Source organism: Plasmodium malariae (assembly GCF_900090045.1).
Source record: "Plasmodium malariae genome assembly, chromosome: 5".
Classification (NCBI taxonomy): domain Eukaryota; phylum Apicomplexa; class Aconoidasida; order Haemosporida; family Plasmodiidae; genus Plasmodium; species Plasmodium malariae.
The window spans coordinates 1125001-1148855 of NC_041779.1; the positions used below are offsets into that span (position 1 = coordinate 1125001).

The 23855-nt window shown below is 29.7% G+C and overlaps 4 protein-coding genes across 4 annotated transcripts in view; 1 reads left to right on the forward strand and 3 right to left on the reverse strand.

Moving 5' to 3' along the window:
- PmUG01_05032200 (asparagine-rich antigen, putative) overlaps nt 1–7627 on the reverse strand; it is a gene marked incomplete at both ends in the record, with an annotated part of 8241 nt that extends 614 nt beyond the window's left edge. Inside the window, one exon of the mRNA XM_029003531.1 lies at nt 1–7627. This exon is cut by the window's left edge and continues 614 nt beyond it. Within this exon, the coding sequence (XP_028860468.1) occupies nt 1–7627 (7627 nt within the window).
- Nucleotides 7628–13462: 5835 nt separating this feature from the next.
- PmUG01_05032300 (phosphatase, putative) lies at nt 13463–16322 on the reverse strand (the record flags this gene model as incomplete). Its single annotated transcript, XM_029003532.1, is given in 3 exon segments — nt 13463–13528; nt 14695–15693; nt 15708–16322. 3 exon segments carry the CDS (start codon nt 16320–16322, stop codon nt 13463–13465), a joined length of 1680 nt encoding a protein of 559 aa, XP_028860469.1.
- Nucleotides 16323–17846: 1524 nt separating this feature from the next.
- Nucleotides 17847–19315, forward strand: PmUG01_05032400 (protein kinase c inhibitor-like protein, putative; the record flags this gene model as incomplete). Its single annotated transcript, XM_029003534.1, has 5 exons — nt 17847–17938; nt 18202–18296; nt 18459–18511; nt 18815–18949; nt 19178–19315. 5 exons carry the CDS (start codon nt 17847–17849, stop codon nt 19313–19315), a joined length of 513 nt encoding a protein of 170 aa, XP_028860470.1.
- Nucleotides 19316–20316: 1001 nt separating this feature from the next.
- PmUG01_05032500 (conserved Plasmodium protein, unknown function) lies at nt 20317–23656 on the reverse strand (the record flags this gene model as incomplete). The annotated part of the gene is made up of 2 exons (XM_029003535.1): nt 20317–23366; nt 23545–23656. 2 exons carry the CDS (start codon nt 23654–23656, stop codon nt 20317–20319), a joined length of 3162 nt encoding a protein of 1053 aa, XP_028860471.1.
- Nucleotides 23657–23855: the final 199 nt, after the last annotated feature.

A 23855-nucleotide genomic window follows, 5' to 3' on the forward strand; every position in this document is an offset into this window, starting at 1 on the left:
TCAACGGTGCATTATAATTCGACAGCAAAAATGTTTTGTTGTCATGTTGCATGGGATACGTGTTGTTTGCATAAGAACAGTTAAAATCGTTCAAAGGGTTGTTGTTCTTCATCTCTTCCAATGAACTGCTATTATTATTATTATTATTATTATTATCTCCTATGGTTATAATTTTATGTTGGTCCTCATTAACCCCTCCTCCATCCACGTTATGGTAACCATTCATGTAAGTACTGAGCGCATTGTTAAAATAGATTCCACTGTCCAATACATTATTGTGACTACTATTATGACTGCTACTATTACTACTGCAATTACCATTACTATTTGCAGCTGCAGTTGCGATGGATGTTGCTGTTGTTGTTGCTGTTGTTGTTGCAGTTATAGTTGCAGGACTATTGTTATTAATGTGGTTTTCTGAAAATGCGTTTTTCTCATAATTTATCAAAGAAACACTGTTATATCCAGAACTTACACCACACATATTTTCGTTATCGTCATTGCTGTGCTTAACGCTGTTTGCAATACTGTTTGACATGCTGCTTGGAATACTATTTGTTATACTATTGTTGTTAATGCCATTGCCCCCATTTGAACCGTTCATAGCATTTATGTTATTCAAAACATTATTTTGCGGTGTCCTGTTCATATTATTGAAGAAGTTCACTTCATCAGAATTTTTATTAGCACTGCCTTGTAAGCAATTTAATGAATTATAAATACATGCAGATGGATCAAGCGAACTGCTGTTACTGTTATTGTACATCTGTTTTGCAGCTCCTAACTCATGGTTAAAAATGGCGGAGCAGTTATTAAGGTTATTAATATTAACCATTTGCTGTACACTCGCTTTACACATACTACTTGATGCTGAAATATTTGTGTTATTTTCATACAATTCACAGTCAACCATACCTTGGTGATTTGCTGCGTTATCCGATTGGATAGATCTGATATGGCTGTTGCTTACAACACTGTTCATATTATTGTACTCGATGTTTTCTTCCTTCATCTGTAAGGGTGCACTTGGGTTCACATTAATAATGTTGTTCATGTTGTCCATGTTGTTCATGTTGTCCATGTTGTTCATGTTGTTCATGTTGTTCATGTTGTCCATGTTGTTCATGTTGTTCATGTTGTTCATGTTGTTCATGTTGTCCATGTTGTTCATGTTGTTCATGTTGTTCATGTTGTTCATGTTGTTCATGTTGTTTACGTTGTTCATGTTGTTCATGTTGCTCATGCCACTTACACTGCAAATACCATTCACGGTTATCATGTTGTTTGGCGTGTTGTTCATACTTTCCACACCTCCGCCACCTACTGAACTATCAACGTTATTTACTTTTAAATATTTTAACGCTTGTTGTGATGGGACTGCGTTATACTGTGTATCGCTGAGGGGAAAACAACCTGTGTTTTCATAACCTGACTGCTGCATATTATTTGTAAGTTCAACATTCGTAACGTCAATAACATCATCATCTTTTTCGTTATAATTTTTACTATATTTTCCTTTCTTCTCAATACCCTTTTCATATAGGAATTCTTTGCCTTCACTTGAAAATAATGCATTACTGCTGCTATTTCTACGACTGTTATGAATGTCGTTTCCATTGCTGTGAATATTACTTCTATTACTGTCGTCATCTATGTTCATAAAATTTCCTAGCATGCTGTTCTTACTACTTTTATAAATAGAATCGTCGTAAATCGTTTTTATTCTATCGCTTGATTGCATATCTCGTATAATTCCTTCGTTTAATCCATTACACTGTGTTGTCATCATATTTATATATGTACTCGAGGTTGCAGTTGTACCAGCACAGTTATTATTATTTTCAAAAATTTCCTCTTTATAATTATTCATTTGTTTGTAAACAACTGTACCGTCTTCATTAATATGTTGCACAGTCATTTCTTCCTTCATAGCTTTTTCGTCTTTATTACTGTCTTTTATTGTTATATTATTATCTGTGCTATCTCCATAATACAAATACGGCTTATTATTACTATTAGGATTATTACTGCCGCTACTACTAGTACTACTACCAACATGATGGTTATTATACTCTTTCGAATTTGTATATTGCTTCATTTGGTTAACATCATATACAACTAATTGTGTACTGGTAGTGTCGGTATAGTTGTTATGATGTCTATCCCCCTCAGAAGCCCCTCCATTCATACCGCTATCAATACCGCTGTTCATTTCGTACATAGTCCTCATCATGCCCTTGTAGTCGCTATGTTCCGCAGAGCAATTCTTTCCATATAGTCCTTTTACCCCTCCTCCATTTTCATTTATTATTCTTTCTTCACCTGGTATTTCTAAAAAATTTTTCGAACGATTCATCATTTGTGTTTCTTCAACAGTACTACTGTTACTCCCATCTTTCAAAGCAGGATATACAAAAAAATGTGTTCGCATTTGATTACTAATTCCGTAGTTGTTACTCATGATGTTGCTATTATTATATTCACTACCACTTACACTACCACTACAGCAAGTACTACCACCTATTCCGCTGTTATTTACATTTGTACAATCGCTTAGCCACTCAGTGGAAATCACATTTTTACTACTAACAGATCCACTGATATTATTATTTGTAGTAGTAGTAGTAGTAGTAGTAGTAGTACTGGTACTAGTACCAGTAGTATTACACAACAAACTGTTGCTTGCAATAGAGTCGTTTAAAGTGCTCATGGCATTTAAGCAATTTACCCCATCCACCATACAAGTAGTACCACCGACACCCATCTTACTGTTATTACTACTCCAATGGGTCGTAAACGTATTGTTATTAATTGCATTGGGAAGCATATCATTGTTTGAATTATTTACTGTAATACCTTTACAATTAATTACAGTAGTACTAATAGCAGCACTATTACTACTACTACTACTATCGTTCGCAAAGTATGCCGCTTGAGTACTATTCCGCATATAAGCATTCGGAATATTTGAATTACTTTGGCTCTGCTTCGAGTTAAGTAAAAAATTACTAATATCATTGCTATTTTCCACGCCATCAACGCAGCTACCAACACAGTTATCATTATTGTTATTACCATTTAATGTATTTGTGTACATACTTAAAACTGGTGATACACTAAGATGTTGTTTGGTACTACTCTCTACCGAGTAACAGCTGTTGTTACTACTCTTACCATTCACATTCATGGGGTTGCTACCACTTCTGTTATCATAGATTCCACTTTTTAAAATTTTATTTATGCCTGCGTTATTCGTACTACCAATGCCATTATTCATGCTTCTACTATAACTACTATTTCTCTTCCTCAGTGAGTTCAACAAGCTGCTATTATGAAGACTAGAGTGTAAATTAACTCTCTGCTTGTTGTTGGGACTGCTTTTATTATTCGACCTATTCTTCGTTCCAGTGGTATGGTTTCTTGCACTGTCAATTCTGCTGCTAGTACCGCTACCACGATTACCCCCGGTGTATTCATCCTTGCCATCCTCATTATTACCGCCACACAGCGAGCTATTATTGCTATTACTATTATTATTATTGTTGTTATTAATGTTACCATTTCCTTTATTCCCCCTTTCACTAGATGCACTATTTACGGAACCCCCTGATGGCATGTAGTTGTTAGAGGAGTTATTAATCGTGTTCTTGTTGTATATATTATTTATAATAAAGTTCTTATCCTGAGAATTTAAAATTAAATTACGCAAGACATTCTTTTTATTATCATTCACAATAGAATTTTCCAAATTATTTGCATTACGAACGAGGGAGTTAAGCTTCGACATATTTTTCATATTTCCCTTCTGTAGCAGACTATCCACACTGCCATTCACACTGCCATTCACACTACCATTCACACTACCATTCATACTGCCACTAACACTGCCATTCACACTGCCATTCACACTGCCACTAACACTACCACTAACACTACTGCTTACGCTGCCTCTGGCACTACCTCTAACACTACCCCTTACACCACCTCTACTACTACCATTGCCACTAACACTAGATGGACCATTCGATAGGGTACGCATATTTGAATTTTTATCATTCCACATAACTCTCCTCAATGCTTGCTTTGCAGCCTCACTAGCACCACTGGCGCTACTGGCTAACTTTGACAAGATGTATAGGTGTTTGTTAATGGAACTATCACGTCCTTTCGGAGTTAGGCTTAACGTAGACATATCGGTAATGCCCTTACCATTTTTACTACTACTGTTACTACTGCTGTTACTGCTTCTGTTGCTTCCGCTGTTACTTCCACGGTTACTTCCACCGTTACTTCCACCGTTACTTCCACGGTTACTTCCACCGTTACTTCCACGGTTACTTCCACTGTTACCGCAGTTGTTCAGATACGAAATGCTCTTCATCTTTTGATCATTATCCATATTACCCTTATACGTGCTTAAGAAAAAAGGGTTGTTTCCACTAATTATGTTACGCATGTAATGTCTGTTGGTAGAAGAAATACTACGATTATTTGCATGATTGTTGTTGCTACTGTTGTATAGACTTGCGATGCTGTTGTAATGGTTTATATTTCTAATAGTATTATTGTTTCTTAGCTGATGATGATGGTAATTCATATTATTCACGTTACTCATGTTGTGCATGCTATATGGACCACTCCTGCCACTCATTGCGCTACTTATGCTGTGGTAATTCATGTTAATTTTTCCGTACGAATTCCCATTTATTCCATTTATACCATTCATTCCATTCACTTTGCTCACGTTGTTCATGTTATTCATACCGCTAACACCGCCTATCCCGCTTATATTGGTTAAACCGGTAATACCTCTAATAACACTATTTCCTATAACTTTATCGTTCGTTAAAGAATTTATCAATTCTTTTCCATTTTTTTTCTTATGAAAAAATATTCCGTCTGGAGAGTGAAGATTATATGGGCACCGATCCTGATGATTTGCTCCGGACAACTCTAACCATACTCTACCCGTTTCATTATCTTTAATTATCCTTAATCTACTATTACAATGTAAATTTAAAATACAAACAAAGTTTCTTACATATCTTTTTCCTGTAACACTACTATTTAAATATTTGTATCCCATAGCAGTTGCACGATCTTTTCCTTCTTGTATACTACCACAGATATCTAGGAAATCCCATTTAAATCGATTTCCAGAATTTTTCTTTTTTTCATCAAATAAATCATTAAAATTAATACATAGAGGTCCTCTTGCTTTCATCTCTACCATACTACTATCATTCATATCTACTATGATTAACACTTTACCTATACAATTTTCATGTTCACAACATACAATTGTGTAAATTAATTTCTGGTATCCTAAAGCTACTTTCTCTAATACTAAACCTACTGCACTACATCTTTTATAACCAACATATTCAGACTCACATGTCATGATAAAATCAAATACACCACATTTATCTTTTTCAAAACGATATTTAAATTTTTTTTTTTTTTTACTTTCTTTTTTCATTAATTTTATTTTATCCTGTTCATTCCTTGCTCTTAAGAACTCCACTTGCTTTCTTATTTTTACTAAACTATACAGGATACTACACATGGTCGGGGGTGAGTCTACATCATCCTCCTTATCCTCGCTATCTTCTTCGTTGTATGGGCTTTGGACATACTCATTGCTGTTCCCTGCGTTTGCACTGCCATGAGGAGCATATCCGTTAGTATATACACTAACACTTCCATTGGTACTTCCATTAGTACCTCCTCCTCCATTGGTGTTATTCGTATAACTGTTTGTATATCCATTCGTATATCCACTAGCACCTCCATTGGTAATATTATTCGTATACTCGTTAACATGTCTGTTAGCATATCCAATGGAATCTTCATTAATACTGTTATTCACATGATCAATAACATAACCATTAGTAATATTGAATTCACTCTGATCATTATGCGTCGTGATACTACTTGTGGGTACCATCATCATATCCGCACTTTCACTCTTATTGTCCACTCCTTCACATCTATTATTGATGTTCGTAGGAAATCCTATACCTATGTCCACGTTGTATGTATCTGTAACGGCTGTCGACACCTTACTATCTGACCTTACCTTATCTATATTATTATATGTATAAGATTCATTTTTGTTTATTATTACATACTCATCGGAATTGTTATCTATATCCTTAACTACATTAACATTCTTCTCTTCAGGGCACAGCCTTGTATTTACATCATATAATGAAATGTTCATTCCATTAGTCATAACATCCCTCAAGCTGCTACTACTTTCCTTCGCGCAATACCTCTGTTGTTCAGTCTCCACATCTACATTATTATTATTATTACTGCAACTGCCATTACCACTTCTGCTGTTATTGCTATTTTCGCTTCCATTGACAACACTACTACCATTCATGTAATTCTCTTCCTCCCTGCACAACGAACTATTATTGCCAGTCAGGTCGTTTTTACTTTCAACATTTTTTTCTTTACTTATGTAAATTGGTTTACTACCAGTGCCATTGGCGCATACACTGCCGCTTACATTGCCACTTACAGTACCCTCACAACATGCATTCGTTAAAAGGGTCCCACATTTCATGTACTCCTCCTCCTTTATGCTTTCCTCTAACCAGTTCTCTTTAATTGCTTGCTGTTCTATTAAAGTAACGTTTGTTGTATCCTTGTCATGTTCAAACCGACATAACACACCATTCTGTTCTTCTTTATCCTTAACATGGTCATCACCTTCGTTACAATATGCATTTTCGCTATCATAATTGTCATTGCTCTTCCCATTGCTTCTTCCACGGCTGCTTCCACGGCTACTTCCACTCTTGCTTATATCATTCTGATAATACGTGCTACTACTACCGCTACCTTGTTTACCATTATCATTTGCACTGTTGCAATTTTCCTTATAATTTCCTCCATTCTCGTTCAGCTCTACCTTTACATTATCTTCATTTTGCACAAATTCATTACTGTGGTTGTTATCATGTGAAGCATCATCATTATTATTATTGTTACAATGATTATTATTATGAACACTATCCGTGTATGGTACATCATTCACTAGTACATCATCGTCTTTTTGTGTCCGACTACTCAAGTAAAGATTAGACCTATTATTTAACAACATATTCCCTTCAGAATCATTTGTCAATTCGTCCGCTTGCACATTTCCGGTCCTTACTCTGTCATTGCTATTGTTATTGCTATTGCTATTGTTATTGTTATCGTTATCGTTATTGCTATTACTATTGTTATTGTTATTGCTACTGCTATTGCTACTGCTATTGCTACTGCTATTGCTACTGCTATTGCTACTGCTACTGCTATTGCTATTGCTATTGTTATTGTTATCGTTATTGCTATTGTTATTGTTATTGCTACTGCTATTGCTATTGCTATTGTTGTTATCATCATAGATGATGTCTTTTCCATTTTCGTTATTATCGCCTCTGTTACTGGTTCCATCAGAGCTGCTTATAATCCCCTTTTCATGGGGTGAAGGCATCGCTGATCTTTCGTATGTTTTGCAAAATTCATTTTTTTTATCATCGTAACTGTAATTGCTATAAATGCTAATACAACTGTTATAGCTCTTACAACTATTAAAATTATTTGAGTTATCGTTTGAGCTATTTTCCATTCTCTATTTTTTATTAACCCGTTTCCTCTTCTCTTTTTTTTTTTTTTTTTTTTTTCTCCTTAAATGTTCAGAATTTTATCTTTCCTTTCTCTTCCTTACCGTATTTGCGAAAAATATGCATAAATGTATATGTACATACGTACTACTACTATTTAATGCGTTAAAAGAAAGTCTTCCTCGTTATTTAAAAAAAAAAAAAAAAAAAAAAAAAAAAAGACGATCAAAATTATGTTTCCAATTTCAAGCTTCAAAAATTTTTAAATTCAAAACTTCAATATATCACAATATTCAGCTAAATCTTAGGGAGCACCAATAATTGACCCTTTACACATAAATAACAGTTACACATACAGCTAGTTATTTTAAAACCCACCAGGTCTATACATATATCTATCTATACATATATCTATCTATACATATATCTATCTATACATATATCTATCTATACATATATATCTATATCTATACATATATCTATATATATATATATATATATATATATATATATATATATCAAAAATTATTGGAGCATAAAAAGGTAATAAAAAGCATAAAAAATATAACGATTTTATTATTATTATAGTAAACTAAATTGATGTATATTCTCTGTTAAGGTAATAATACAGAAAGGATATTACTATATATATGAATAGGTCAAAAATAAGATAATAACAATATCTCATTTGAGTTAATTTGTACTTAAAAAATAAAACAAAAAAATTAATAAAAAATTAAAAAAAAAAAAAAAAAAAAAAAAAGGTAACACAATACATCCCTAATACGTTGTAATTATAAACAACGAGTAAAATGATGTGATGGTTAATACAAACATGAAAAATTATGAATCAAAATTTTTGGAAGTAAAATTATATGTATATAAAAATATTTGTAAATGAAGAACTACACCAACGGAAAGTATAAAACATATGTGCTATATGCGTGGTAGCAGAGCGAAAAGCCTGTTTTTAATTAAGCACATACTTCAGTATGTATGTATTGTATGTGTTAATATATGTATGTATGCGTGTTATATATGGTATGTGCATAAACACAAGGGTTAAGTGTGTATAAATATAATCATATATATATATATATATATATATATATATATATATATATCAATAAACACATTAATGTATGTACAACATATATTCACAGCGTACGTTTACGCTCAGAGGCTTTTACAAAATTGAAAATGAATGATGATCTCTTTCCTCTTTGAAACACCTTATCTTTAACAGGATATCCAGTATGCTAATACTTCTAAACTAATTTTACAATGGCACTTTTCTTTCAAAAATAAAAAAAAATATATAAAATAAAATATCACTATTTTAAAAGAGTTCGCACGTATATGCGCATATATATGTACAATATATATATGTATATAAATACATATATACTCGTATTGTCTCGTGACAAATATGAATAACTTCAAAAAAAATAAACTCTTAAGCCCTGCAACTAAACACAAAAATTCATAAAAATTTTGAAGGCAAAAAAAAAAAAAAAAAAAGTTATAAAAAGTTACAAAATGTCATAAAACGCTAAAATTATAAAACGTTAAAATTATAAAAAGCTAAAATTATAAAACGCTAAAATTATAAAACGTTAAAATTATAAAAATTTAAAATAAGGAAATTGTAATAATAAAACAATATAATTATATGGACATCCAAATAACATAACTCTTTCCTTTGTACTATTCAAAAAATACTTCTTAACTGTATATATATATATGTATGTATACACAATAAAATTAAAAAATTATAGCTATAATGAGTAAGCGTAAAATGTCTATAAAAAAAAAATAATAAAAAAATAAAAATAAAAGGTACATGCATTGACGTAAATATATATATATACGTACGTACAATGCGTGCCATAAAAGACTAAGGAATAACGTACATATGTATGTCTGCTTTATAAATGAGTCTATTCTGTCAGCACAAATCTACTACTACAACTATATAAAAATTGCAGATATGCATAAATTTCATAAAAGGTTGATGGCTTATTATTATAAGCTTCACTTGTATGTGCTTTAATTTAATTAGTATTTTAAAATTCGTAAAAGAAAAACAGTAAAAAACATGCGAAAAAAAAAAAAAAAAATTAAATTATTATAAATTATGCTAAATTATGCTAAAATATGTAAACTACGTATGGTGTGCTAATCTATGTATGGTATGCTTAATCAACTTTGTGTAGTACAAAAAAAAAAAAATTAATAAATTTAAAATAAAATACTAGACAACTATGGATTTAATATATTAACGAAATTAATTGAACAAAACATTTTACGAAACACCTTTTTGTGTAAAAACTCGTACATTACCGTTTATAAATAAAAATGCGTACATGTTCATATATACGTTTATATATGCATATACCGTATATATGCGTATGCGTATACAAGGCACGGATGAAATTCAAGCATAGTAAACAAAAATATGCATAAGTTTTATTTTAACGAAACGAAACATTCAACATATATATGTATGTACATGTATACATTTCCGTACATGCACATACATGTGCTGAAAGCACATAAATAAAAAAACCCACGCAGGAAAAATAGGTAAAACTACAAATGATTTATTATGCTTAAGAAATATATTTTAATTAAGGTAACAAAAAAACAAAATTAAAAAAAAAAAAAAAAAAGTATGGCCCATATTATGACCTGAGAAAATGTATGTATGCGTGTGTATATGCAATGTATGTACGTATATATATTAGTATGTATGTATGTATGTATGTATGTATGTATGTATGTATGTATGTATGTATGTATGTATGTATGTATGTATGTATGTATGTATGTATGTATGTATGTATGTATATATATATATATATTAGTATGTATGTATGTATGTATATGAAAACGAATAAAATGCATAAATTCTAGAGCGAAATAACAATTAAAAAATTTTTTTAAATTATAAATACGTTGTGTTGAAGGATTCAAAAAATTAAAGCTGTACAATATCACATATGCATAATATATGCTGCTACATATACCCGCATTATATTCTGCTGTATAAACTTCCACATATACTTTATGTAACCTTATATATATGTACTTTATGTAATGTTATATATATGTACTTTATGTAATGTTATATATATGTACTTAGGTATTTGTTAATATATATATATATATACACACACACACACACGTATGTGCAACAAAACTACTTATTCGCATATAAAATGATTTAAAAAAAAAAAAAAAAAAAGTTTCAAAAATTAAAAAATTGGTAAATCATGAATTTATTGTCTTTCTCATAACATAAAGGCGCGATGGTATGTGCTAACTTGTTCATATATACATTACCATACATACCGTTTCAACAAAATTAACGTAAAGCAATGAATAACATACATATATATATATATATATATATATATATATATATATATATATATATATTTACATAAATATACCTACATAAATATATTTATATAAATATATACGCACATATACTCACATAAATATACTTAAAAATATTTATATAAATACATTTATATATACACTTTTAACATTCTCGTAAGTCATAACAGTCATCCAGGGTCAAAACTGCATATAATGCATTTCTCTGGTGCTGTTAAATTATATGTACATATGAATTACTGCTAATTATACTGCTATAATATTTCTATTGTTTATTTATGTATTTTCATATATTCATTTCTGTCGCTTTTATGTTTATACATAAATATACATAACATATATATATATATATATATATATATATACAAATGCATGTACACGTACATAAAATATACGTATATTTTTACATATAACAAAGCATTAAGTAAATGCCTGTAAAACGTAAGTCGTGTATATATATGTATGTATGTAACAATGTATTAAATACGCAAAATGGATATATGAATGTATGTATGGAATGAATATATAAAATATAATGAAATATATAATGTATTTTCATAAAATATATGCAGGTCAAAAAATAGAGCAAAATAAAACAAAATATGGCAAAAAAAAGGATAAAAATATATAACAAAATATGGCAAAATAAAAAGCGAAAAAGCGATAAACATAAAGGACGAAAAAAAAAAAAAATTATATAACTAAAGTTAATTAAAATCATGTATGTATATATATACATATATAGTACAAAAATGTATGCATATTAACAGTAATAACAAATTGGCATGTAATATTACGAAGTATATATTTCATATGCAGTAAAAGAAATTTACGTAAATATATATACATATATAAATAATATATATATATATAAATAAATAAATATATATTATATATATATATATATATAAATAAATATATATATGTATATATATAAATGTGTTGATGAAAAAATAGTAATATAAATAGTAATATAAATAGTTATATAAATAGTTATATAAATAGTTATATACAGAGTAATACAAACAGTTATATAAATAGTTATATATATAAATGATACATATAAGTATGCATGAATAATGTATTATTTCCGAAAAATTAAAAAAAAATTATTTTTTTTAACTTAATTTAAATATAATATATATATGTGCATTTATACATGTTTATTTTTTATATGTATAAAAAAAGTATACGTAAAAAACAAGTAAAAAGGGTAAAGAAGCATGTAAAAGAAAAAAGAAGCATGTAAAATAAGCTGTAAAATAAGCTGTAAAATAAGCATTTAAAATAAGCATGTAAAATAAACATTTAAAATAAGCACTTAAAATAAGCATGTAAAATAAACATTTAAAATAAGCACTTAAAATAAGCATGTAAAATAAACATTTAAAATAAGCATGTAAAATAAACATGTAAAATAAGCATGTAAAAAACGTAAAAAATAAGTAAATAAATATGTATAATCTCTGTATAGGTACAAATAATCCCTCTTACCCCTGTAGATACATTATTCAAAAAAAGTAAAATATTCAAAAATGGGATATTTATGGTTATAAGGTGAAAATAGATAAGTACGAAAAGGTGGAATATATATTATGGAAATAAATTAAAATTCATCATTCGAATATATATAAAAAAAATAAAATTATAATTATGCATAAACAATTGATACGTAAAATGTAAATTTTAATTAATATTTATTTTTTATTTAAATAAAATAAAAAAATATAATTGAATATACATATAAACATATTTTTATATTATGTAAACTTTTATATAAAGAAGTAGCATATCCTTTTTTTCTCTTTTTTTTTTTTTTTTGCAGTATTTCGAGTTCTCTGAATAAAATGCGTATTATTTATTCATGTATGTATATTTATATATATAAGGGTTAATAGAGAAGAAATGGATTTTAAAATTTAAAAATAATTAAAAAGAATTTTTGATAAATATTGAAAACGATTAACAATGAATGAAAATATGGAGATACAATAATAATATATATATACATACGTTTTCATTAAAAAAAAAAAAAAGTGGGTTATACTTTTAATAAATTTTTAGTTCTCATAAATTTTGTATATTCAATAATATATAACAAAACATGTATGATGGTGGAAATTATAAGCTCTCTCTGCATGGTATGTAAAATTTTTAATTTTCAATTTTCCGTTAGGAGTTTTGGTTTTAGCTTTGTTATCGTTTTTGTTTAGTTTGGTTTTTACGTAGTTTGGTTTTTACGTAGTTTGGTTTTTACGTAGTTTGGTTTTTACGTAGTTTGGTTTTTACATAATTTGGTTATTACTTAGTTTCGTTTTTGGAAATATTTGAAAAAAAAATATTTTTATAATTTTTATTTTTTTTTAAATTAATATTATTTGAACAAAAAAAAAGATTTTCCACATTTCAAAATTTTGTAAATTTTAATTTTACTCTTTTCATAAATTTTCAAAATTTTGGAACCAAGTATCATCGTAGTTTTTAATACCAATTCTTTGTGCAAACTAGGAAAAAAAAAAAAAAAAAATGCACAAGCGAATGTTTCCTATGTTTATTTGCATATGTACATGTAATCCTATGTATATAAATACATGTACGTGTACATGTACCCATGCAATACTATGTGCCGTCATGTTTTTTTTTTTTTTTTTTATTTTTTCCCCTCCTACATTTTGGGAATGTACGAAAAGTATACATAATAAATATATGTACTTGCATGTACATGTACATGTTTTATGAACACATAAGGAATATCAAATGACACGATATGAATTGTGGAACGAAAAATATAAAAAATACTTTGAGTGTCTTCACGAAAAGGAAAGAGCAAAAAAATACCAAAAAAAAAAAAAAGGCATGAATGTTCAACAGTGTATACATAATATATATGCGTATATATGCATGTGTATATATACACGTGTATACATATATATATGCATTTTTGTGTAAACGCATGTATAAACATTTTTCACGTATATATACATGTGTACTCACAAAAAAAAAAAAAAAAAAAATATATATATATATATATATATACATATGTATATATGTTGTATATGTACATAGGAAACGTGCGCGTACAAGGATGTCATTCTTCATAGGTCTTTTTATCAAGTAGACAGGCTCCGATATGTACGTTGCACAAGAAATACACGGTATATGCAATATAATAATATACATGTACATGTTAATGCACTTTTTTACATGTGCATTTGTTTCCTCTTCAAATCAATGCAGTTATTTTTTTTTCCCGATGTAACATATATCAAGCATGGAAACAAATTAAACTATTAGTATACCCGTCTTGTGCATATTAAATAAAAAAAGTATTATGTTCATTTATATATTTATACAAAAAAAGGGTATACGAGGATAAACGGGGAACATTAATAAAGGCTAATAATATAAGGAACAAAAAAAAAAAAAAAAAAAAAAAAAAAAAATATTGCAATTCTCAAGCAACATGGGAAACACAAAAAAAGACAAAAAAATAAAAGTATTGTATGTCTGTAGCAACATGAGAAACACAAAAAAAGACAAAAAAATAAAAGTATTGTATGTCTGTAGCAACATGAGAAACACAAAAAAAGACGAACAACACAAGTATTGCAAGTCTATAGTAACAAACAGTGCACATAAATGGTAACAACATGAGACGTAAATGAATTACCTTTAAATCCACATCGGACTTGTCGTACGGACGACCAACATTGTTTCCTATGTAAAAGCTATCCTCAAAATTAAACAGCAAACCGGCAAAATGCATTGCCAGTCTTTTCATTATTTTATTCTTGCATATTAAACATGGAATTATATTTTGTATAAATTTCTCTTCATTTAATAAAGCAAGCAACTGTTTTTCCTCGATGGAGGGTGCAAAAGAAACACCACCATCATCGCCCATTTGATCATTAAAAAAAAAATTAATTACTGAAGAAGAGTTGGAATTATCATAGTTTGTCTCTCTCAGATTACTATACGCTTTAGTTCTTTTCAACAAGAAATTTGTATATGTGTCTAATATTCTTAAACTTATTTTGTTGATATCAAAATAACGTCTTTTCAAGTTTTTAGTTAACTCACGTATTTCGTTTATGCCAAATATGTCATTGCCTAGGAGAAAGAAATTTTGCAATTCCTTATTTTCTATTCCATTTATTTCTTCTATTCCTAATTTGCACGAATATTTAAAATAACAATTTAAAATTATCAAGTACTTAATTGCTTCCAAACATATGTACAATGAATACTGGCCATCATTCGGTTTTGCATAAATGTCTATTTCCCTTATTTCACATTTCCCGATGGAAAAGAAGTAATTCAGAAATTCTGAATTTTGCATTTTCCGCCTGCACTGTGCAGGTCGTTTTGTGGCCATCCACACGTTTAGAGCCGTTTCCTCGTTTGCTGCATTTATTACATTTGTCACATCTTCCGCGTTTACCTCGTTCGCTTCTTTTTCCTTGGCTTGTGGAGGGGGACCTCGTGGCCGAGTAAGCAGAAAACCCCTTGAAAAACGAGCGTAAAAGCGTCTACACAAATAAACAGAGTTTTTCTCTTCTATAATTTTTTCCATCAAGCGTAAGATAAAACAGTAAAATTGATTCGTCCCTTCTTCTGTTATATTGTATGGATAGCGCAAGAGTGAAGTAGCCTTTTTTTTTTTTTTTTTTTTTTTTTTTTTTCTTCCGTTTCGCCTTTATCCTCCTTTCGCTGATGCTTTTGTTTTTGTTTTTCCTCTGAACTAAACAGTGAGTGGAAATAAGATAATGCATTTTTGAAACCCTGAATTTTTGAAAAAAAAATTGGCAATTTGTGGTATTTTATATTGTCATAATTGTGAGCACATGATGATACATTCGTTTGATTGGAAAAAATGACAAATTTGTATTTCTTTTCTGTTTCTTTTCCTTTTTCTGATAATTTAACAAGAGCTGTTAACACCCTCTCGTTGTAAACCAAATTATTTACATGTTTACTTTGAACAGTATTAATAAGGGTACCGTCAAAATCGAACGAAGCAATTTTCACGGGCTTAGTTAATAAAAGAGATACAAAATTTTCAAATTGTCCCTTCTTGTTCTTAATGGACAATATATCTTTCGAAAGAGTTTTATGTACTACCTTCTTCAATGTAGTTGTTATCTCTTTTTCTGCTGTTTGAAATAAGCAGCAGTAATACCTATTCCATTTTTTTTCAAATCTATGCTTTTTTAAATAAAATAATAATTTTAAATATTTTACACAAATAGATCTTTTAAATCTCAAAGGGGGAAGCAAGGTCGTTCGTCCAAGCATGTTTTATCCCTTCAGATTAAAAATGGAGGTCCTGAGTTTTGGTTATTCGTGTATATTATATTTATTAAAGTTTGAATAAAAGAACAAATTGTACATGAGTGGGTATAAATATTATATCTATCTTAACCTTCTTGTAAAAGATTTCCTTTCTCATTCTGGATGAGAACGGGAAACTTGGACATGGAAACAATGCATGGCTCTAGGCAAACATACATACAGGCGTTACTGCATATATGCCTACATTCGTATGTGCCTACATATATACATCATACATACATACATACATTCATACATACATACATATATACATTCATACATACATACATATATACATACATTCATACATACATTCATACATACATACATTCATACATACATACATACATACATACATACATACATACATACATTCATACATACATACATACATACATACAAGTATGTGTAGCTAACTGCACTTTATAATTTTTTGCATCGACTTTTATGTTCATCATTCAGCATTTCACCATCAGCACTTCATATTACCATTTTTCTTTTTCTTTCAAAGACGCCAAAAGTAATGATCCCTTCACAAAGGAGTCTTCACTACTAGTGGTAGTTACCAAGGCAGCGATAAAAAGAAAGGGATATAATTAAATGAAGAAAAAAAATCAAAAAAAAAAAAAAAAAATAAGAAAGATCTAATAACGCTCATCACTAGGCTGTGTTTTTTCCACCATACGTACAAACACATACCTAAATGGTATAATGTACGAGTATATACATATAGAAGTATATGCTTATATGTACCTTCACAAATTCATTTTTCCCTTAACAAACAAATATAAGAACAGTTGAACGTTGTACTATGTAATGATCTTATATCTCTTTAACAATATATGCGCAAAAAGGGCAAGCTTAATATTTTCATGCTTGCCTTCTTCATTTATATATTATATGAACATGCCTCTCTTCTCTTATTGGATGCATGCACATTAGTGCGCCCAAAAAATATGAGTCATTTTCGCGTTAAACAGAAAAAAAAAAAAAAAAAAAAAAAGTGGGGTGAGAACAAGCAAAGAAGTGATAAAATAAATAAGTATCAAGATAAGCAAGTGACGAAGAAACGAATTCAATGCGCGATCAACTAACAGTGCCTCTTAAAAAACAAATGCATAAAAAATATGCTCAGTGTTCATATGTAAGCCAAGTTACATGAGTTTTAAACGTGCATTTGTGTATATTGGTAAGCAGGAAGAATTTAAAAAGGTTAAATATACTAACATATGTTTTGTTAGTAGGAGGAGGAATATATACATAATTTGAATTATGTGGAAACTGTCAGTACGTTCTGCACCGTTCAACATGTGAATGCGTCATCCGACACATCCATATACATATATATATATAGATATAGATACACACACACACACATATATATATATGTATATGCATATACGTGTATGAATTAAATTGCCATTACTATTATAACAGTGGTTTATCGTCTGCCCCCTTCCCTGTTTTACTACAGTATTTCTATGCTTAATGAAAGCAACTGCTGGGTCTTTAGGGAATGGTTTCAGAAATTTAGCTTATAATTGCTTTGTCAGACTTGCTTACAAGAATAAATTATTGACGTAATATGCATAAAAAGGGGGAAAAACTGTACTCATATATATGTATATGTATGTTATACTACTGAGAGTGATATTTGTGACAAGTACAGAGAATTCAATTCATATATAAAGGGACTAAACAAAAGGGAACACTCATGTGTGTTTGCTCGTGTTAGTTTATGTACATATAAGTATATATACTTATTTGCGCTTGTTCATTCGTATGCATACAACATACAACATCGCTTACTAAGTCGATGCAATTTTTATGGAAAAATTTATAGACGAGCAGTTAACAACAAACTAACGAAAATGGCGGACGAAGAAGAGAAGGCTCTAGCCTCTGCGGGAAAGGATGAAAATGGAGATTCAATTTTTGGTTTTTCAATTAAAAGAGAGAAAAAAAGAAAACAAACAAACGGACATATACTACTATATATAACAGGCGAACATAATCATTTTTAATTTAATATAAAAAAAAAAAAAAAAAAAAAAAAAACTGTAAAATTGTAATATTACATAATTTTATACCATTTTGTAGGAAAAATTGCAAGAAAGGAAGTGAAAGTGGATATTGTGTATGAGGATGAAAAGGTAATACCATTTTTTCATTTTAACTTAAATTTGTATGTGTATTATATCAGAGTTGGTACAAAGTAATTACTGCGAAATGCGCGCACGTACAAACACATACAGACAGATACACACACGTACAATGTTGCTAAGAATTTTCAGCGCTCACGGGAGCGGTCTGCACTTGTGTAAATATGTTTGTATGTATTTATGTACGTACAAATGTATATGTATATATATGTATATATGTATATGTTTGTATATATAATATATGTGTGTATACATGCGGGGCATTTGTTTATTTTATTTTTTTTTTTTTACCAGGTTATTGCCTTCAATGATATTAATCCGCAGGCCCCAGTGCACATTCTCGTGATACCAAAAATGAGAGATGGGTTAACGAGACTTAGCAAGGCTGAAGAAAGACACAAAGAAATTCTTGGTCATCTTATGTGGGCGGTAACGATATTTTGTTAAAAGCCATGAACGTCACGAACAACATACTATGAACAGATATATGTTTCCCGGTTACGTGCATTTTATATGCTTATCTATGTTTATTGTTTGCAAATTATTGCCCATTTGTTTGTTATTTATGACTTAATTGTTTATCGTTAATTTTTGCTTTTTTTGGTACCCCTCAAACATGCATACCAAAAAAACAATTTTTATACTTTCATTTTGTAGGTGTCTGAAATAGTAAAACGAAATAATTTAGGTGATTTCCGTTTGGTAGTAAATAATGGGCCACAGGCTTGTCAGTCTATTTATTATTTACACTTGCATATTTTAGCGAAAAGACAAATGAAGTGGCCCCCAGGATGAAAAGAAAAAAAAAAAGACACACGAAAGAAGATCAACCATGTGAACATTCTTTTGGATATACCTTTACGGGTGTGTGTGTGTGCATACGTTTGTATGTTTGTATGTGTGTGTGTGTGCATACGTTTGTACGTTTGTATGTTTGTATGTGTGTGTGTGCATACGTTTATATGCATGTTTGTACGCTAGTTGCGAAAAATCGAACACGCATAGTTGCTTACGATTGACAACCCTCATTAAATAATGGTGTGTACCCTGTTTTCATGTTTTACCATGTTGTTTTCTCATGAACAGGCATGTTTTATGTGGAAAGTAATTTCGCAGTATTTTTTTTTTTTTTTATAAAGCAATAATAAAATACAAAACAGCCGCAATTGTAAAAGAACTGTTAATTATACGCAGTTACGGAGAAAATATTCATAAACAAGTCATTCAAATATATACGTTTAAAAAAAAATATTTATGAATAGGTCATACAAATAAATACATTCAAACAGATACATTTAAAAAAAAATATTTATGAATATGTCATTCGAATAAATACATTTAAAAAAAAATATTTATGAACGGGTCATACAAATAAATACATTTAAAAAAAAATATTTATGAACGAGTCATACAAATAAATACATTTAAAAAAAAATATTTATGAACGAGTCATACTTTTAAAAACAAAGGAGCAATTTTTTTGCCCGTTAAAATGGAAGATATTTCTACGACTAGCATAAGTTACAAAAAATACGTAAAACACAAAAAATACGTAAAATACAAAAAATACGTAAAATACAAAAAATACGTAAAACACAAAAATTACATAAAATACAAAAAAGCAGAATACCTGCCAAATTAACGCCTGATAAAGGCAAATATTATTAAAACGTTGAAATGTTAATGGGGTGTGCATGCATGTACGTACGTGCGCGCGCGCGCATAAAATGAAGGTCAGAAAAAACGGATACGGCAATAAAAGGGAATAAAATAATCCCATATTTTTTATTTCTTTTTTAAGCATTTTTTAATAATAAAGGAACTTTTGGTTTTACCTTGGCCTTCGTAAATTTTGGCATATACTTAACAGTAGCTGCAGCGTTCGCTGGTGTAGTGGTGGGTTTATTGGTTGGTTTACTGGCCGCTGCTTGATGTGAAGGACAACCGTTACTCACTATTTCTTTGACTCCTTCCTTTTCGTTTTTTAATTCCGTTTTATCAAAGAATACTTCTAAATTTTTTGGTATCAAAGCAACTTTCCCCTTTAGGAATAGAGGAGTATTATTTAAAGGTAAACCATGATCTTCTTCGTCATTTAAAATATTCTCTTGTAATATTTCAAAATTTTCAAAGTTATCCCAAGTAGCAGGTAATTTTAATGATGCATTTACTTGTCGCAAGTCATTGTCTAACATGTCAAGAACACAATGTTGTTCTTCAATAAGTTTTTCTAATTCTCTACATGAGAAAAGCATACTAATGATATCATTCTGATCGTTGTTAGGTATTTTCGAAAAATTCATTGATAAATCAAATAGGTTTTCGTGCTTATTTTTTTTCGGTAAAAACAAATGCGCAATATCATCTAAACGTTGCTTTTGTTTTTTCCTTACAACAGGAGTTTCATCATCTATCGAATTGTTATTATCTATCGTTTGTTCTTCTTCTTTCCTATTTAAATATTCATTTGCCCATTTTAGTTTCTCTTTTAAATATTCTATTTTATAATTTTTGTATATATCATCATAATCGAAATTATACTTGTCTTCAATGCTTTTTTTTTTATTATGCCCATCTTTTCTTTTTATTTTTTCCCCCTTTATTAATTTATCACTATTTTTTCGGAGCAAATAATTGTAGCGACCCTCGTTATCATATGCAGTTCCGTCTGCACATCTGCACTCACTTCTTTGATTATAGCTATAGAAACTTTCCTCGTCGCTGTAACCGCTTCCCTCCTCCTCGACATACTTAGTGTTATCCTTGCATTTGTACGTATCTTCACTTTCGCATTTATCTGTGTTCTCTTCTTTATAATAACTATAATTGCAATGTTCAAGGACTCCTCTACAATTGTTTAACCTGTGCTCGATATCATACCACTTAGAATTCCCAATGTATTTGTTATTACTTCTATTTTTGCTTCTATTGCTGTTTTTATTTTTTTTCATTTTTTCTTTTTTTTTTTCTTTTACTTTTTTTTTTTTTTTTTTCTTTTTTTCTTCTTCCTCTGCTCTTAGCTCCTCCAAAGTTATATCACAGTTTAAATATTTTTCATCTTCACTACTCCATTCAACTCCATTTCTAAACTGTAAAGGTTTCAGATGACCAGCAGCCACCATTATGCTATTGTTGTTTGTACCTTTTTCCTTTTTTCGTCCGTTTACATATTTTTCATTTTTGCTCTTTTCCTTACCCTTATTAGTGCTAATTTGTTCATTCCATCTTTTGTTTTCTAATGAGTACATTCCAGTATTTGTGTCGTTATATGTTGGATCATATATACATACAGGTATATACGGAACATTTGGGTAAAAAAAAGAGGGCCCCCTTTGCTCGTTTCCATTCATCATCGTCATCATTATATTATTACTATTACCATAATTATCGATAGTGCTAAAATTGTAAGGAGGAAAGTTCATCATATGGGTGCAATTTCCAAATGGTGATAATGCATACGATTGCACGGTGTTCCTATGAGTGTCTTCTCCGAAATATTTTTTTTCGCTTTGATTCTGTGGAGTTTTATCTAAAGCAGAAATAGAAATAGGAGGTCCTGTCACTTTACCTACATAATTTCCATCATATCTTGAAAATGCATTTATATAATGTGTATTATGTAGTAGTTTACTTTCTTTAAAGGTTGACAATGGTCCGATAGGCATTTCGTCTTCTGGTAATCCAACCATTGTACTGTTTTTATTTATCTTGTTAATATGCTCCTCATACCTATTCTCCCCCGTTTTGTTAATATTAATGTTTGTAACTGTTTTGTTCTCATTTTTATATCCTTTTAATGAAGTATTAGATCTAATTTTCATTATGCTGTTATTTGCTATCTTATGTGGTATTTCTTTTTTTATGTTTAACAATACATCTTTTGACAATTCTTTTGAAAATAATTTACTGTATTTACTTGTAAACGAACTTGCTTCTACATAGGGGTGAACTGCCTTTTTAGATTTTTCATTTACGCAATGGGGCAGTAACTTTGTTTTTCCTACAGTCTTAGAAGAAGGGCTATTTGACTTTAAACTTTTGGACTTGAACGCTTGACTCTTTAATTTAGCAAGGATGTTAACTTTTTCAAAGTATTTGTTTTTGCCTAATGTGCCCCTTCTCGGGGGTTCACCGCTGGAGTTATTACCGTTACTTCCATAATTATTGTCGTTATCATCGTTATCATCGTTATCATCGTTATCATCGTTATCGTCGTTATCATCGTTATCATCGTTATCGTCGTTATCATCGTTATCGTCGTTATTGTCGTTATCGTCGTTATTGTCGTTATCGTCGTTATTGTAGTTATCGTTGTTATCATCATTATCATCGTTATTATCATCTTTATCCTTGTTATCGTCATTATAATCATCCTTATCGCTCTCCCTCGTGTTGGTGTTACCACTTCCTTCGTCATATTGCTCTTCGCCTGAATCATAGAACGGGCTATTTTTTGGTGTGTTTTTCCCATATATCTTTGATTTTGTGGACATCATTTTACCTCCCAGTCCTTTTTTGTTTTTATCCTGTTTATTCAGTACCTCTAACAGACTTACCTTAGGTTTCATTTCTTTAAATTTTAATTCTGGTATTTTTACCTTTGGTTTTAGTACTTTTGTTTTTGCTTCTGTCATTTTGGACATTGATTTTGTCGTTTTTAGTTTTGGCAACATTTGTTTAAACTTGATGTCCAGTGCTTTAAATTTTGGACCAGGAGTTTTTATCTTCGACATGATTTCTTCCTTTGGTTTCAATTGAGATATTTCCATTTTTGATTTCATTTGGCTACTTTCACTATTGCTATCGTTGCCTTTCTTTTCTTCTATTCTGCTTTTTTGAAGAATTGCTGCAATGTTATTAAACAAAATACAAATAGAGTGAGAAATACAGAAAAATTATTATAAATATAAAAAATTAAATAAAAGTTTTACTTTCTTATGTGTGTGATAAAAAAAAAAAATTAGCTCCATTTTTGTGCAGTTGCTTGATAATATGCATTTGTAAAAAATATTATGAACGCTTACGTGCTAATTTCCCTTTATTTTTTAATAGGGAAGATGGGTTTATAAAGGACTTCACCGATTTCGTTAAGGGCATGTCCTTTTTGCTGACTTGTGCAGGCGGTTTTAAATTCATTCTCTTCCTTTCCCAAACATTACAATGTGAAAAATTAAAAAAAAAAATAAAATAATAAATGGGAGGAAAAGGAAAAATATAAAATAATATTATGCAAAGTAATGCAATGGAAGAAGACGACAGAGTAATATGATGGACAAAATAATGAATGACTAGCGACAAGTAACGAGTGAAGTGCAAAAAATTAAAAAGACAGTTT